General features: G+C 27.7%; 1 protein-coding gene across 1 annotated transcript; it reads left to right on the top strand.

Annotated features, from left to right (window-relative positions):
• The first annotated feature begins 2,628 nt into the window (after nt 1-2,628).
• LOC125066725 (protein rolling stone-like) lies at nt 2,629-14,269 on the top strand. The gene is made up of 5 exons (XM_047674964.1): nt 2,629-2,817; nt 6,108-6,518; nt 8,730-8,840; nt 9,247-9,442; nt 14,000-14,269. Exons 2-5 carry the CDS (start codon nt 6,206-6,208, stop codon nt 14,193-14,195), a joined length of 816 nt encoding a protein of 271 aa, XP_047530920.1. The 5' UTR covers nt 2,629-2,817; nt 6,108-6,205; the 3' UTR covers nt 14,196-14,269.
• The last annotated feature ends 1,389 nt before the right edge of the window (nt 14,270-15,658 follow it).

Below are 15,658 nucleotides of genomic sequence, written 5' to 3'. Positions count from 1 at the left end.
GGATAAGACTAAAGACGTTCCATACCTTTTTAAAGGTAATTATTAAATATTAGGAAAGAAAACAAAGGAATTCTTTATAAAAAATGATTTCACGCTCATATCGTCACATCTTATAACAACACCTCATAGTCGTGGGATTATTGTGTACAAAAACACTGTTGTAACCAACTATGAAGTACAAAAAGTAGTTGATTAATCTCAATGTAAGAAATCCATTTCATCATCAATGAATTTTGTTGAAAGCTAGTAAAAACAAAAAAACGTTTTTAATATTTATTATTTTCGAGATTAATTATCATAGTTGAAGCCAAATTAGTAAACACAATTTAATTAATGAATGTATATGTAATATTATATAATTATATGCTCAATAACACTACAAAAAAATAATATAATGGCTTGTTTTTTATGTGTACGTATCAATTTAAATAACAATTATTTTTCTTATGTTATTTCGTTTTCCAAAAGTAATCCACATTTCGTATTTGTCCTTATTAAAACATATATCATTTTACATTTGTATTTTTTAAATTAAAAGCGAAGACAAGACAACACGATTTATATAAGACTTTTACATCTATCTATAAAGACGTTAATATAATTAATAAGGGAGGTACACCGTTTGATTTAATTTTCTCAAATTTTGAAATACACAACTACTGATTTTTAAATAGTCTTCTTTTTGATGTTAGCATTTTTTTAAACCGATAAGGTCGAAGGGGTTAGAACACGCAATTGTTTTTTATTGCGAATTTTCATGTGCTTAAATTGTTTTTATACTTCTGCGGTGTAACATATGATCGTGAAGAAACCTACATGTTTCGTTAGAAAAAAACAAACAATTTTTATTTGGCTGTGGTACCACCATTTGCCTGTGTGATAATAATTATATCAACAGTCAGTATCAGTCATCTAAATCTAAAAAACCTGTATGGACTTTAGCTCTACAATATTTGTACCGAATCCCAGTAAATATTAAAACTAAATAATTATACCTTTTCTAAACCTAAACAAAATCTTATAACCAGTTTAATTTTAGAACTTATTTAAATGTTGTTTACTTTAAAAAATATAATCAAATGTTTTCTTGCATATACAAAATACTAGCAAACATTAAAAACTAAAAATAAATAGTGTAAACCACTGTTTACACTATTTATTTTTAGTTGACAGTATTTGACCTAATTTATCCATATAAGACACGATCTTGAAGTCGATTCGTTATATATCACGTTTTGATACACAATACACAATTTATCAATTTCTTTATACACAATTTATCAATCAAAATATAATAACATTAAGTGCTTAAATATTTAAACTATTTTTAATTAATATTTGTATATATATACAAATATGAATTCAAAATAGTTACTGTATAAATCTTGACCGCGTTGAAATAATAAAATAAATAATTATAATTCGCACCTACATGTTTTAAGTGAAAATAAAAACGCACATACAACACTGTTCATTTCTATCACTCTTCAACACAACAAAAGAGGGTCCAACCGGAGAACGAAGGATTTTACGTGCTTTTCGAGGCACGGCATTGAAAACACTTCCAACATCCAAAATCTAGGCTACAACATAATAACATTTTACCCTCAAGATATACGCCCTCGTTAGCTAGCTAATAGTGACCAGACCAACGAGATGCAAAAGTAATAAGAAAGCACAGAAAAATAAATATTTAATATTATATATTGGCAGTATTTGCCTTGCTAGTTATAGTAGAGTAGCAACTGCTACATTATGAATATTTAAATCCTTTCCCTTATATTAAAATATACTAACGACCCCGAACTAGTACCGGTAAGCGTGCAACCTGTACAAGAGCGTAAGCTGACTGAATTGTAGGGGAAGGCGGTGAGCTGGGAACTTTGGGGGACTCAAGGGTTCTGGTGATGATGATGACGATGATTAAGATGACTGTTCAAGACATACCTATACCAAGTTTCAAAACCAACCAGATATATCATATAATTATCATATCATATAAAATCAAACATGATACCCCCTCCCCCCCTAGGGGTTCGTCTTAAACACAACAACTTACAATTTTATATCCTACTTTATAAGAAAAAATCTGTTAACAGCTGTCTTTTCTGAATATTAAGCATATTCAACTTTGACAAGTAGAACTCTGCGTTTGGTTACTCAACAGTGTGGGAGTGACTTTAGATGGCATCCGAATGATTGACGGTGCGTGAAGGCAAATTTTCTTCTCGTAGACCTTGAATCAACGGTAGACCGCGCACAGTCGCTCACGCATGCGCTATCGATTAGGGCTGCTATATTATTACTCACAAATTAAACTAACTCACATTCAGTAATTTAATTTTTATAAAATATTATTATTTTATTTTATTAAAACAGTAATATATATATATATATATATATATAAAAAATAAAATACAGCGAAAACTGACACTAACCTCTTTTTTTGTTTAAACTTGAATATTTATTTGACAAAGAAAATATTACAACTAAAAATCTAATCTATTCTTAAAAATCATCGTCTCACTGGTTTGTATTTACTATTATTACGTGGTAATTGGCAGCCCTATCGTCGCCACTCAATTCGTCTGCTAGATCTTCGCACTGGTACACGAACTATAGAGTGTTGACTTTAGAGTCAGTCGCACTCGCGCGCTGAATGTGCGCACGGTGCGCGCGATTTTATTTTATTATTTATTTGTTTATGTCACCGGTATTATAAAAATAAGTTTATTTTTTTAATTTCAATTATAAGCAAAGTGATCGTAAAATTATTCTTAAAAAAATATTTATTTTAAATTCGGTTTTCGAAAAATGGTAAGACATAGAATATAACATAATATATAATAAATAAATAAAAATAGTTTTTTTTAAATATAACTCAATTTTAGTCTAACAATATACAGCGCTACTACTTTAATATATCTATTCAGTGTAATTAGTTAATTATATAAAATAATAATAATAACTTATTACATATACTTAATTATTTTATATAAATTGAAAATTTTCCAATGGCAACATATCACTTTTTTAACTACATATGTACAATTTATTTATATAAACATTGATATAAAGCTGTCTCATCGTACAAATTAAACAAAAACCCGTAAATAATACACACATGAACTTCTTGCCTTTGTGGATTATTCAAATTAATTAATGACGCACGTGTATTTTTATTTATGTTCTGTGCAAAAAAAATAAGTTGTTTTTCTTTAGCAGCAAAAAATATAACAATAAAAAATTATAATACAATTAAAGAACAGGATAATTAAATAATAAATGTTTTGAACGGCTTTTTACACAAATGGTTTCAGTTCAAATATCTTAATTAACTTTAACAACACAACAATAGTATCTCGGAAAATGGATCCATTCATACATTTCTTGCTTTATATATTTCGTAGTGTAGGTTACCACATATTCAACATACTTATTTGCCTTAATATTGCATGGTCTGTGCCAGCGATTTTTCATTGTTTGGCCCTTGTAAGCTATATTATTAATCACCTTAAAGTTGACTATACCGGCAATATAAACAAGAAATAAAATTAAACTCAATTTAGTTTCGATTTTTTGCAGTGTCTATAAATCTTTATTTATGTTTAATATTATTTGAGTTTATTTTTTTATAGTAATTATTAATAAATTATAACGACCTTTAACAAAAATACATACTTACCTTTAAATAATTAATAGTAATATTTCGTTAATGTAACATTGATTTTTTTCTCAAAGTTATGCTCATAATACTTTTATGGATACTTATTTCATATCAAAATGATTTATACCATATTGTATATTTTAATAATAATTTATCAAGGTAAAATATTTTTGTAAATTATTAATCTACCAACTCACATATATTCTGTTATGTTAGTGCCGATATTATATTTTCATTATAAAATTCGGCTACTATTACCTACATACATACATTGAAAAACGATATAGTTTAATTTCTAAAGCAAACCAGCTGTTTCTTTTGCATATGTCGCATCATTCAAATCATTAGTACTTTGCCAACGAAATTTATATGCGGTGCATTTGGTTTTGCGTTTTTCTGGCATTCTTCCAGGCTTTACCTAAATAAATAGGATAAACAAAAAACACTTGCATACGTTATCTAACGCGCATATAAATAACTTATATATATATATATATGTTTTATCATGTGATAATCCATACAATACGAATGTAACTCTGTGTCTCGATATCTGTTACCCTTTCACGGCTAAACCACTGAACCGATTTGATGAGATTTAGTATAAAGCAAGTTCGTTTTTTTTTTATACCTAAAATCTACGATCGACTCCCCAATATGTGGACGAAGCCGCTGTTGAAAAATATTTAGACAATTATTTGTGAAGTATGAAAAATGTCTACACAAAAAATAAGTGATTAATTTTTATTAATCAAACATTACGAGTGACATTTGACACACATAAAAAGATTCAATAAAAAATAATGCAGTATCTGTCTCAAAGATTGTTAAAAACAAACAATTTTACACTCACATAAACATGAACGAAATCGCATGTTATAGCGAACGTTTATATTTCGGTAATTCTGTATATATTTTGAATGGTATTTATTTTCCATCCGTAAGAATACTCAAAACTCATTGCATACTCGCATCCTCAAAGCGTAATAGGTCATTTTCCTCGATTTCTATAGCCGTGAATCGATTAATCAACCTACATTTTACATGAACACGCAATATGTAATGAGGGAAACCAAATAAAATGGTATTTAAATAAATCTTATCACTTGATAACGTAGGTAATTGGAGAAATTTGATGAACGGACATCCTCAACAAGAAACTGTAATAAATAAAATACTACTTTAGTAAATCTTCAATGACTGATCTTTAGTTTTTATTTTTGTTGCTTTATAATATTTTTTTTTATTTTTAACAATCATAAAATTGTTAGTTTACTTGACTGTATCCTTAATTGCAATCACGTGTCTAAAGGTCGTCGTCAATACTTTACCGTATTTACAAGCTATAATTGTTAATATTTCGATCTTAAATTGCAAATAGTCGAATGGAATTATGAATTACAATATAAATTAAAAAAAAATCATTAGAACAAATCTGATGTGTAAACTCGTTTATCTTAAAAAAAAAAAAAAAAATCAGTATATGTATCAATTTTCTAAAACAAATAAAAATAAGCAAAGGTACTATTAATTGATTAAGGCTATGAGTGCAAAATTTCAGCTCAATCCGTTGAATGAACCTCAATCAAAATTCAATGATAAGATCGATATAAAACGCCTTTAAATTAACCACCTTATTTCCTAAAACGATCAAGGAAGTAGTAAATAAATTCGAATAGTTACTGCATTGAAGTCGTAATAAAAGGCAAAAACCTAGTCGCATACATTTTAATAATACAATAAATTAAAAACTAGCGTGCTAGCAATACTTAGATAAAACACACGAAACTTATTGTGGTATTTAATTGTAATCGTTATATTCTGCGGTAAACTTGGAAAATAATTACTACAATCTACAAAGTCATCGTACTATATAATTATTTCGAGCAATTAATAAACCAGAATTTTTCAAAACGAATTATATAAGTACAATATTTTTCTCTCTAATAAAGAACTACTGGTAAATTATAATATATTTATGATTATGTAAATGCATACATCACAAGGTTCTTTGTATATCAAAGAGAACAATACGTTTCCTTCCAATCATGCAAAATAGTTATCGCTTATTAAAAACATATACAAAAATGAAAATAATATGTTCGATTTTAAATTTGCGTAAATATAATTAAAACAAAAGTGACGTTAGCCTTGATTTTTGTGCTTAAGTTTTTTTCCAATAACCTTTCATAGCGATATTATTCACACAACAACAAAGTCTATCGAATATAAGAATTGTAAACGTTTTACTTGGACCTGATACTCTAGACGACGCTCTGACACGATAATTCATTTTTCACGGTCGTTCAAGTGTATTACATATTCAACTTAGCCAAATTCATATATTTCGGTGAAGGTTATGTTGGATTACTGTTGTGTATGTGTGTATTTCTCGTTGATACAATTATTTTTTTTGAAAAAAAAACATTTTATTTGTTCACAGAGGTATAAAAGGCAAAGAAGTAAATTTTATAACATACAGACTATTAAAAATTAAAGACGTCAGTTCCAAGTGCAAGTGATTTTTTTTTTTTATAAAAAATGGCAAAGGTTCAAAATTGGAAACAAGAAGCGCCAGCAAACTTCTACGCTTGTTGTACCGCATCGCTTAAGGAAGGAAATGAATCGCCAGAAATATTCCGAAGATGTTGGAGCCGAAGGATATCGCCTCTTTACTGGCGAGTGCCGATTTTCCTATGGACTGTTATCATCATTTCCTGGTCAACGGTTTACTTTTGGGGACCTCGAGAAAAGTTCCTACTATACATGACTCATTGGGGACTTATTCTGATTTTCCTCGAGTCTCTTTTTGGCATCATTGTCGTTGTCAACAAAAACCCTGAGAGTCTATCAGGTAAGATCCTTTTAAGAATGTAACTAAAAATATTTTTGAAATACTCGTATTTAAAAAGTGATATAAATAAGTATCTAGATATTGTAGAAGTTTAACAGTGACCTGTTTAATTTGTACTATAGAGGTTTAACTCATCAAATCAAAGATCACCCGTCTCAAGCAACACTCTTGCAGTACATAAATAGCACAAGCTCGCGCTCCCATTCTGTTCACAAAATATAAACGATTGGCACATAGTGTCATTAATCCCGGCAGCAACATACAGAAAATCATTAATCTAATTTGAAACAACATACAAATTTATTACGTTATTTTTGATTTACATTATGAGAATGTTTATTTATATCGAACTATTATAGTATTATTTTAACAGAATATAATTTTAATTATAGTATCTACACTATTATTACTTAAAAATAATATGTATATTTATCTGCATTATTATTTATTAATAATTACTAATTATTAACCATGCAATAGGATGTATAATATATTCAATGCATAACGCAAAAAGGTGACCTTATTAGGTAGGTCAAATTACTTATTAAAAAAAAATTGTTAAACGATTTCGATCTTAGAGATAAAATTCGTGTCTTAATCAAAATAATGAATATAACTAATTACAATATTATTAAAATTAAAATAAACATAATTTATCGTGCTAAGGAAAAGCTTAAAATTTCATAATTTTTTTTTTTTTAAGAAATATTTTATTAAAACACAATTCATCCTTACAAAAATCTTTAATTTAAGTTGTATACTAAAAATAATATTAACTAATAATAATAAAACAATACGAATATTTCCTTACGTTAATAAAAGAAAACACTAAGAGTACGTGACCTGGTATGGCAAAATTAGTTTTATCTTTATTATTATAGATTTAGTTTGCAATCATCAAAACGTCAAGACTCCAAACGAAATAGTCGGTGACCCTGAAATGTTGAATCTAATAAAATAAATGACTAACATGCAACTAAGATCGTCGTAGAATATAATTATGTCGAAAGATTAACTTATACTTTTCAATATATCATTAATGCAATAACGAAACTCTAACGTCGCCTACGTGCGTATTTTCAATAAACACTCATTTTACTAAAAAAAAATAATTAACCCAACAATATAAACATACATTACAAAGAATACACGCCGTCCAGATTATATATCCTGTGGTGTATCTACAATTGTACATCAGTTTCGTAGAAAAGTCTATAGACTTTTTATACTATTTTAAAACATCATGTATTACAAAACTTACGCCATGCTATATCATAAAATGCCTGTTATGTTGTTTAATTAAGTCATAAATAAGGCGCGATCGAGGTGAGGATTACCTTGTCCTTGTGGAAAATTGAATTGTTGTGACTTTCGGTACACAATAAACGTGCGTTAGAAAAACTAGCATTGAAATAAACAAATAAAAAAGACATGTTATCCTTATATTTAAAACGTTTAAATGATCGTTCGATTCATGTAGCAATATTACCAGCTGTTCATGTGACAGCAATGTATTCCTAATAAATTAAATATGAACACTATAGTAACTTTAAACTTAATTATTCATTTATGCTTAGAATATAAATAATATCTTAGCTAGAAACCGAATAGCATATAATTTCCGGATAGTTTTGTGGTTAAGTAATTAGCTTTTTTTTCTCTTATATTAGCGCTGTCTATAATATTGAAGAGATAAATATTTTTTTTCACAAGTGTTAACCTAGACCTAGATTTAAAAAATTACCATTTTCATGTATTTATATTCTATTTTCTTCCAAAATAACTTATTTATTTTAACTGTCTTCCAATAAAAGTAAAATTAAGTTTAAAAAGTTATGTATTCTTTTGTCTCAATAAATAGTAGACTACCGAACGGAATGAGTTTTTTTAAAAAGTCTATTTTTTTCTTGAATTCCTAGATATTTATTTATATCAAATGGGTTCACCGACCTTGTGACATACCAATGAGTGTACTTCGCTTCATTTACACATATACTTAGGTACTACGATAATTAGTTTTAAGGCAACAAACATTTTCTAATCAATGCTGACCTAAAAACGTCTGCGTTCACATGATATGAAGGTTTCTCACCAATTTTTGAGAAGTTCATTTTATAAAAGTCAAGCATATCGTATGTTCAATTGTGTCTACGTATTCTAACAAATGAAACGTATTGTTTGTATAGAACATGTATTTTTATATAATTTCAGATTCGGCAAAGGGAATGCCTTGGATTGTAAAAACATATTGGGTGCTCTACAACATCACTGTGCCCGTGGCATTTCTTATCACACTATTCTACTGGGCAGTTTTACGAGGCTGTATGTACTTCTAATGCTTAATAAAATATTTATAGTAATTAACAAAGATTTCAATTTATAAATATCTATAGATATAATAAAAACCACGTTAAGATTACCCATTTAAACAAGTACTTATGTTGCTTCGATTATCGGACGAGAACCGGTGTATTCAATTTGTTGTGGACGGTGGCTTATCACCTCCGCTCAGCTCTGCATTATTAACTAAGCTTTATTCCGTCCTTGTAAATACCTATGAGAGATTTCTTATCTGTCATCGTAACCCGTAACCTTTTATATGCAATCGAAAAACATAATTGAAATTCTATCCACAATATTAATCTCTACCTCTTACGCAAACATTATACACCCATTTAATTATTCATACCTTTAGACATTAAAATATTTTTAATTGCAATTTTTACAGCTGGGAAAAAAATGAACTATGCTCCAAATCCGATCCTGGATATAATGCTGCACGGCGTGAATTCAGGGCTGATGTTCGTCGAACTCGTCTTCTCGACGCATCCAAGTCGGCTACTACATATAATGCAGCCTTTGTATTTCGCACTGGCCTACCTGCTGTTCAGCGTCGCATATTTCATCGGTGGAGGACTTGATCCGTAAGTTTTATGCATTAAATACATTTCCATACTTGTGCACAAAATTAGCTCAAACAAACGAAACATATCACCTAAAAAATAAAGATTATATATACATATTTATATGTATGTATATTATAAATAGTACTACTACTATTTATCTTTAGAATAGTATTTTATACAGATCTAATAAATATACATACAATTTATTTAAAAATATACTTTCCTTCTAACTTTTTAAGTTTCCCGATTAATAAGTAGTGTTACATGAAATTAGATATATTTCAACTCAAAATAAAATAGCATCTAAATATATAAAATATCAGAAGTAGGTACAATTATTTTGCTGAAATGTACATATATTTAAAGAATAAAAACGAATACCGATGTATTAGTTGATAAAATAAAAGTAATACATAGTTATTTGTAGAAGTATATACTATTGACTAATGCTTAATGCAATTGAACTAATGTTATTTTTAATGTATTGATCTTAAATATTTTAATATAATTATTGACTTACCAATGTTAAAAGCAAAATGGTTTACACCTTCTAGTATCTGCATCTCGGTTTAATGTGGAAATTAAAAAATGAAAATTATTATTATCATATGTAACCAAAAGACATTAGATACTTAACACTATACAATAACGAAGTAAACTAATATAATATGCTGTTGCTTAATAAATTAGATTTAAATTTATTCGGCTCAGCAAATTGCAAAATATTATTAAAATATATTTGTTTGTTGTAGAAGATAGATAGATAGTAAACGATATATTCTACGACGATAAGTAAACGAATAAATTATGAGATGTTTTGTATAAATATACGAATAGATACAACGCGTTTAAGGGAAGATTATAGACTTTTAGTAGATATATAATAATACCTATTATATATACTAAAAGACTATAATAAGTAGCAGGGCTTCGCAGTTATAATTTAGACTATTATTTCCCTCTTATGATTTAGACAATTATTGTATCAACTGACAAGCGTAATTTATGTTCTTTTATTGTAAATATTATTTCAGATATTAATATAAAGAAATCTTACAGAGAAATGATATGTTATATATCACTAACAGCTCGGAATTAACATACGAAATTAGGTAGCCTTAAAAGTGAATATAAAACTGGTTATAGAATGTCCAACTCTCGATTAACATTAAGAAAATATTAAGGCCTACCAGTTTATAAAGAAATTATAACAAATTTTAAATACAATTAATGTTCATTGAAATGTATTATATTAGTTCAATAAATTTGAGTAGTATTTATATTATGTATATAAATATTTAAACCTTTTATCCGTTTTTGTAAAAAATAGTTTAGATCTTGACTCTATCATGGAGCAGCGCCTTTGTTTACAATGTCGAATTCATAATTTATTTATCTATTATTCATATATTTATTACAATTTTTTTAAAAGATTATTATTGAATTACGAAACTTCTCCGCAAAACAGCCTTAAGGCTGTTTGTGTCTTAGAAGTTTATGCCTAAAGGCAACATTTGAATAATATTTTAAATTGATTACTAGCATTTTAGTTGTGTACCTCATACGTAATTATCTACTTATGCATTTACGAACCCTGTATCCGTTTTCGTAAATGTCAGAGATGCTAATAGTAAAGATACTTAAGTCTTAATAATTAGTTTCTAACGAAACATTTAGACCTTGACACTATGAAAGGCTATTAGGATGAGTATTCTTTGTTTACATCTATAGAAATAAAAATTAATGTTCTTTTGTTTGTCCTCTATGCGCTGATAAACCATAGATCAAATCGTGATGACACTTTAGTTAGTTGTTCTGCGTCTGCGAAGTTTTTTATCCCTAAAACATTAAAAAAAAATCTTTGTATTTTCTATTCGATCTATTCAGGCAGGTACTTATTCCACCCGTGCGAAACCAGGACGGGTAGTCAGTTATTTATAAATTAAGTATCAATTTTAGTAACTGCTTTAAAATAACATTTCAGTTAAATCATAAGTACTTAAGGGTTCTTGACATATTATCAGACATCCTTTCTTCTCCGAAGGTTAAGCAAATTAGACAAGATACAAAAGATACGCTGTTCACACATATATAGTCATTTTGTCAATAAACAAGGACATCGTTCGTATTTGATCGTATAAATCAAACAAAGTTTAAATTGCGCATATTTGTGGAGACCTTTGCGTTTAACGACTTTACTAATACGTAAATATATACAACTTGGGCAAAAATAGGTAGTAAGAGATTGGTGTTTATTGCTAAAACTAGTTACTACGAAAATATACTCTAATCTAAACCTCGCTTTGCATTTTAACAAAACATTAAAAACAAATTAATTTTTTTATAACCTTAAAAACTTTTTTTGTGTATATGTCGTTGAACTGTGGTTACGGCATAGTTTGAACTTTAAAAATCATTTATCAATTGCATTAATTCATATTTATAAATATATGCATAATGTACTGTAGTTGAATTTATAATTTAAAAAAAAACGACTACGGAACCTTTTTAATTATCTTTTCTATGTCTAAGCGATATGTTTGTGAACACTTCATAAAAAAAACACCAAATATATAAATCCCTATAAATCCAACAACTCGGTGTTATTGTTGTCAGTTTAAAGTAAAATGAAACTAAAGTAAAACTTACTTAATTACACTTTAAACTTAACCAATAAAAACATTGTCTTTTAAAGGTAATGAAATGCTATTGAGTGAAATAATATGATTAATTCCATTTTTTTAATAATTTTATTCGAATATACAAATTAACAATTGATAAACGTATAACCTTAACATACAGGTAGTGAGCGTGTGTTATTAGATTGTACAATATCGTTGCACAACTTTCAAAAATTGGACATTAAACATAATTTGTTTCTTTAGCCGCCATTGACCTATACCATAGTAATTACATAGGGTTGCCATTTCAATGAAAATCTATAATATATTATATAAATAATACTTAGTAATCATTTATTTTGACGAAAGTGTTTACTTTAATGATAAAGAAAGTAATAAAAAATATAAACAAGGTCAAAGTCAAACTCATTTCGTAATCATTAAATTTTGCTTGAAAAACCAATATTTACATTGTGTAAATTAATAAATCAGTCATATAAAACATCAATTAAATATTTAATTGAATTGAAATTTTTATTTGACGCAACATATTACTTGACGACACAAAGTTAATTCCATAAATATATGCAAATTACCTACATACAAAATAAACATTTTGAAACGAAACAATACAATATTTTAAAATACAATATGTTTGAAATTTACAATCTCATAAAAACGTGAGTATATAATGTTAATATTACAATACGCTAATATGTATATATCTACTAAGAATAATAAAGTATAAAACTAATTGCATAAATGATAATAAAATACGTTAAATTATATCTGACAAAAGTTAATAATTATAGCAGCGGGGCAACCCTGTGACAAGGTCATCGTAACGAAACCGATTTGATTATAAGACAAAATAAGAAATTACACCGTATTGAAATAAATAGTTCTACAATCAAAATAAACCCTGGTGGATATTACTACACATTACCATCCTGCTACAAAGTTTGGTAATCGGACATACGAACTAAATAACATTTTACTAGCTACGGCTATTAAACAAAAAGAACTATAAAAATTAAAAGTATTTTTTTTAATATTGGAATTATTTTAATTATAAAGCAATATAGTTATTATAAAAACTCACAAATTTTATTGATTATTAATGATTGTACGCTTGTGAATAATTTAGCATTGAGATTTCGTTTAGTGGTGAATATAAAAAAAGACATGTATCTCGTAAAAAAACTTAAATCAGGTTAAGGTAAAACCAACTGCATACTCAAATAATTTAACATATTTTTAAATGTGTTAAAGGGGCTGTTAACATATACTATTATTGTAATCTTAATTACCGCTGTCAAATGGTGCAATTATATTTTAAAGTAATTTACTAAACGTTCCGGGACATCTCAGAGACTTAAGGCAAGGTAAACGTTCGCCTAAAAATAAAATCAATTACTTTACAATAAATAGTGCAAAACATTGACTGGGTAGATTTTTGATTATCTACTAGCAAATGTAACGCTCCTATATTGAGTAAAGATTTTTAACTTTCACTTTTTTGGCTATTTTATAACAGAGCTAAACACAAAAAAAAGTTTATTATAATACTTAACCAAAGAGATGAATAGCTCGTTCCGTAGATGCGTTTCATTTTTTCACGAGTTCCCCATAACTTAATTACTACAAATATACCTTTTTATTATATTAAAGTAATATATTATAATTATATGAAATTAATATAAGGTTTAAGTATTCATGCGTCGACTATGAAAAAATTGAGGTGATAAACTAAAGAAAAATTATTTGTTAAGTCATCTACTGAGAATGTGACCTTCTTTCTTATACGTAACGTTATCCTTACGTCAAGGTGAATATTATAATTAATCCGATCATTTAGAGATGGTACTGCATACTAATTCAAAATACAATAAAATTGTACCCATACAATGTAACAATCATTATATTATTTTAAACAAGTAAATATTCCTTGCAGGTGGGGTAACGCGTTCATTTACCCGGTAATCGATTGGTCAAAACCTCTTCAAACACTAGTGGTAGTGACTTTGACGGCATTGTTCCTGGCTCTCATGCATATAATAACGGTCGTCGTGGCTTCAGCGCGCGACTTCATCATCAGAAAGTACTTTATCGACAAAAATGGAGAGTACAACGATGGATTCGAAGCCTAGATACGATGTTATACCCTAGTGATGGTGTAGACTTTATCCGATCGATATTAAAAGTTTTGAATATTATAAGGACAGTGATTCAAACAAACGAACAATGTTGATAAAAATGATGTGTTTAAATGATCGTAGTTGATACGGTCAATAAGGAACAATAAAACATTTATTGGAGTATTATCCAATTACGACAAATAAAAAAAGTATTTTTTTTATTTAATATCAAAGTGACATATTTTCCTTAAGAACTGCTCTAATAATAGTTTCTGAAAGAATGCATATTGTTGACACATATAAATAAAATAATACAAATTAACGTTAGTAAACATTAATCCAGAGTGTTTTTTAAAAGTGTCAAACCGTTCACCCTTGAAATAGAAGTTGATATTGACGACTGATTGGCACATATATTATCGACAATGAACTTTATAGCATTATGTTAATTATAAAACTGGTTATCATTTTCAAAACAACATTGGTAACCAGTTTAAGTACCTGCAGATTAAATAAAAACCCTATGTTGTTAAAATTTTACTGTATGTATGTATAGTTTGAATTTTTTATCTGTTTGGTGTTCATTTCTCCTAATAAGTACTAAATTTGTATAAAAAGTATTACTGTGATGTTTATCTTAGTTCATTAATACTATTAGTTAAAATGTTTGCCATTTTTTGTTATATTAAGAAACATATCATCCGCTGAATTTATAAAAATTATATATGTGTATATACTGTAAGAACAGGTCACTATACTGTAAAAGGATCTGCGATGCTGCTAATGAAACTATTGTAGTTATTATGTTCAGATGTTGTACTTAAACTTATTTATAAATCTATTTACTAATGAAGGTGCGTCCGTCCATGCTAGCTTAAAGATTAATAAAATGAAGGAAACAAATATATATATATTTTTTATTTTGCTGTCTCGACTCTTAATCGTTACAAGCACACTTAAGTTATCCTGATATTTAATGTGGAGGGGCGCGCCTTCGTAAGCGAATAAATCTATAATAGTCTTATATACATAGCAGTTTACTGCAATGACTTTAGTTAAAATATCTGACTTTAGTCATATAATTTTGATAATGTAATTCATAATTTTCTATTTATAGCTTACAGTTTTTATTGAATGTTGGTGTGTTAGCGATCAACTTAAAGAATAATAAAACGATTTTGAAAGATTTTTCCCCTTGATACTTTAGAGGCTATGTATACATGTTTCTCTATATTAAAATATATTCCTAAGATTTTGATATTTAGATTTCATCGTCTTGTAAACATCGTGTTTGTACCTAAATAGTTTGTGATTTCCTGTGTACCTATAATATAAAGATAGATATAAACTTTTCTTTTATAAATATAACATTAGCTACATATTACTTTAGTGAAAATGGTTTTTGGATTATTTTGAGGTTGTATTTGTAAGGCCGTTTTTCGAGATGAAAGTGCAATGTATTATATTAATTGTAA

The sequence above is a fragment of the Vanessa atalanta genome, chromosome 1, assembly GCF_905147765.1.
Source record: "Vanessa atalanta chromosome 1, ilVanAtal1.2, whole genome shotgun sequence".
NCBI classification, from domain to species: domain Eukaryota; kingdom Metazoa; phylum Arthropoda; class Insecta; order Lepidoptera; family Nymphalidae; genus Vanessa; species Vanessa atalanta.
The sequence above is the reverse complement of the archived record's forward strand: the minus strand, read 5'-3'. Positions and strand labels throughout refer to the sequence as shown.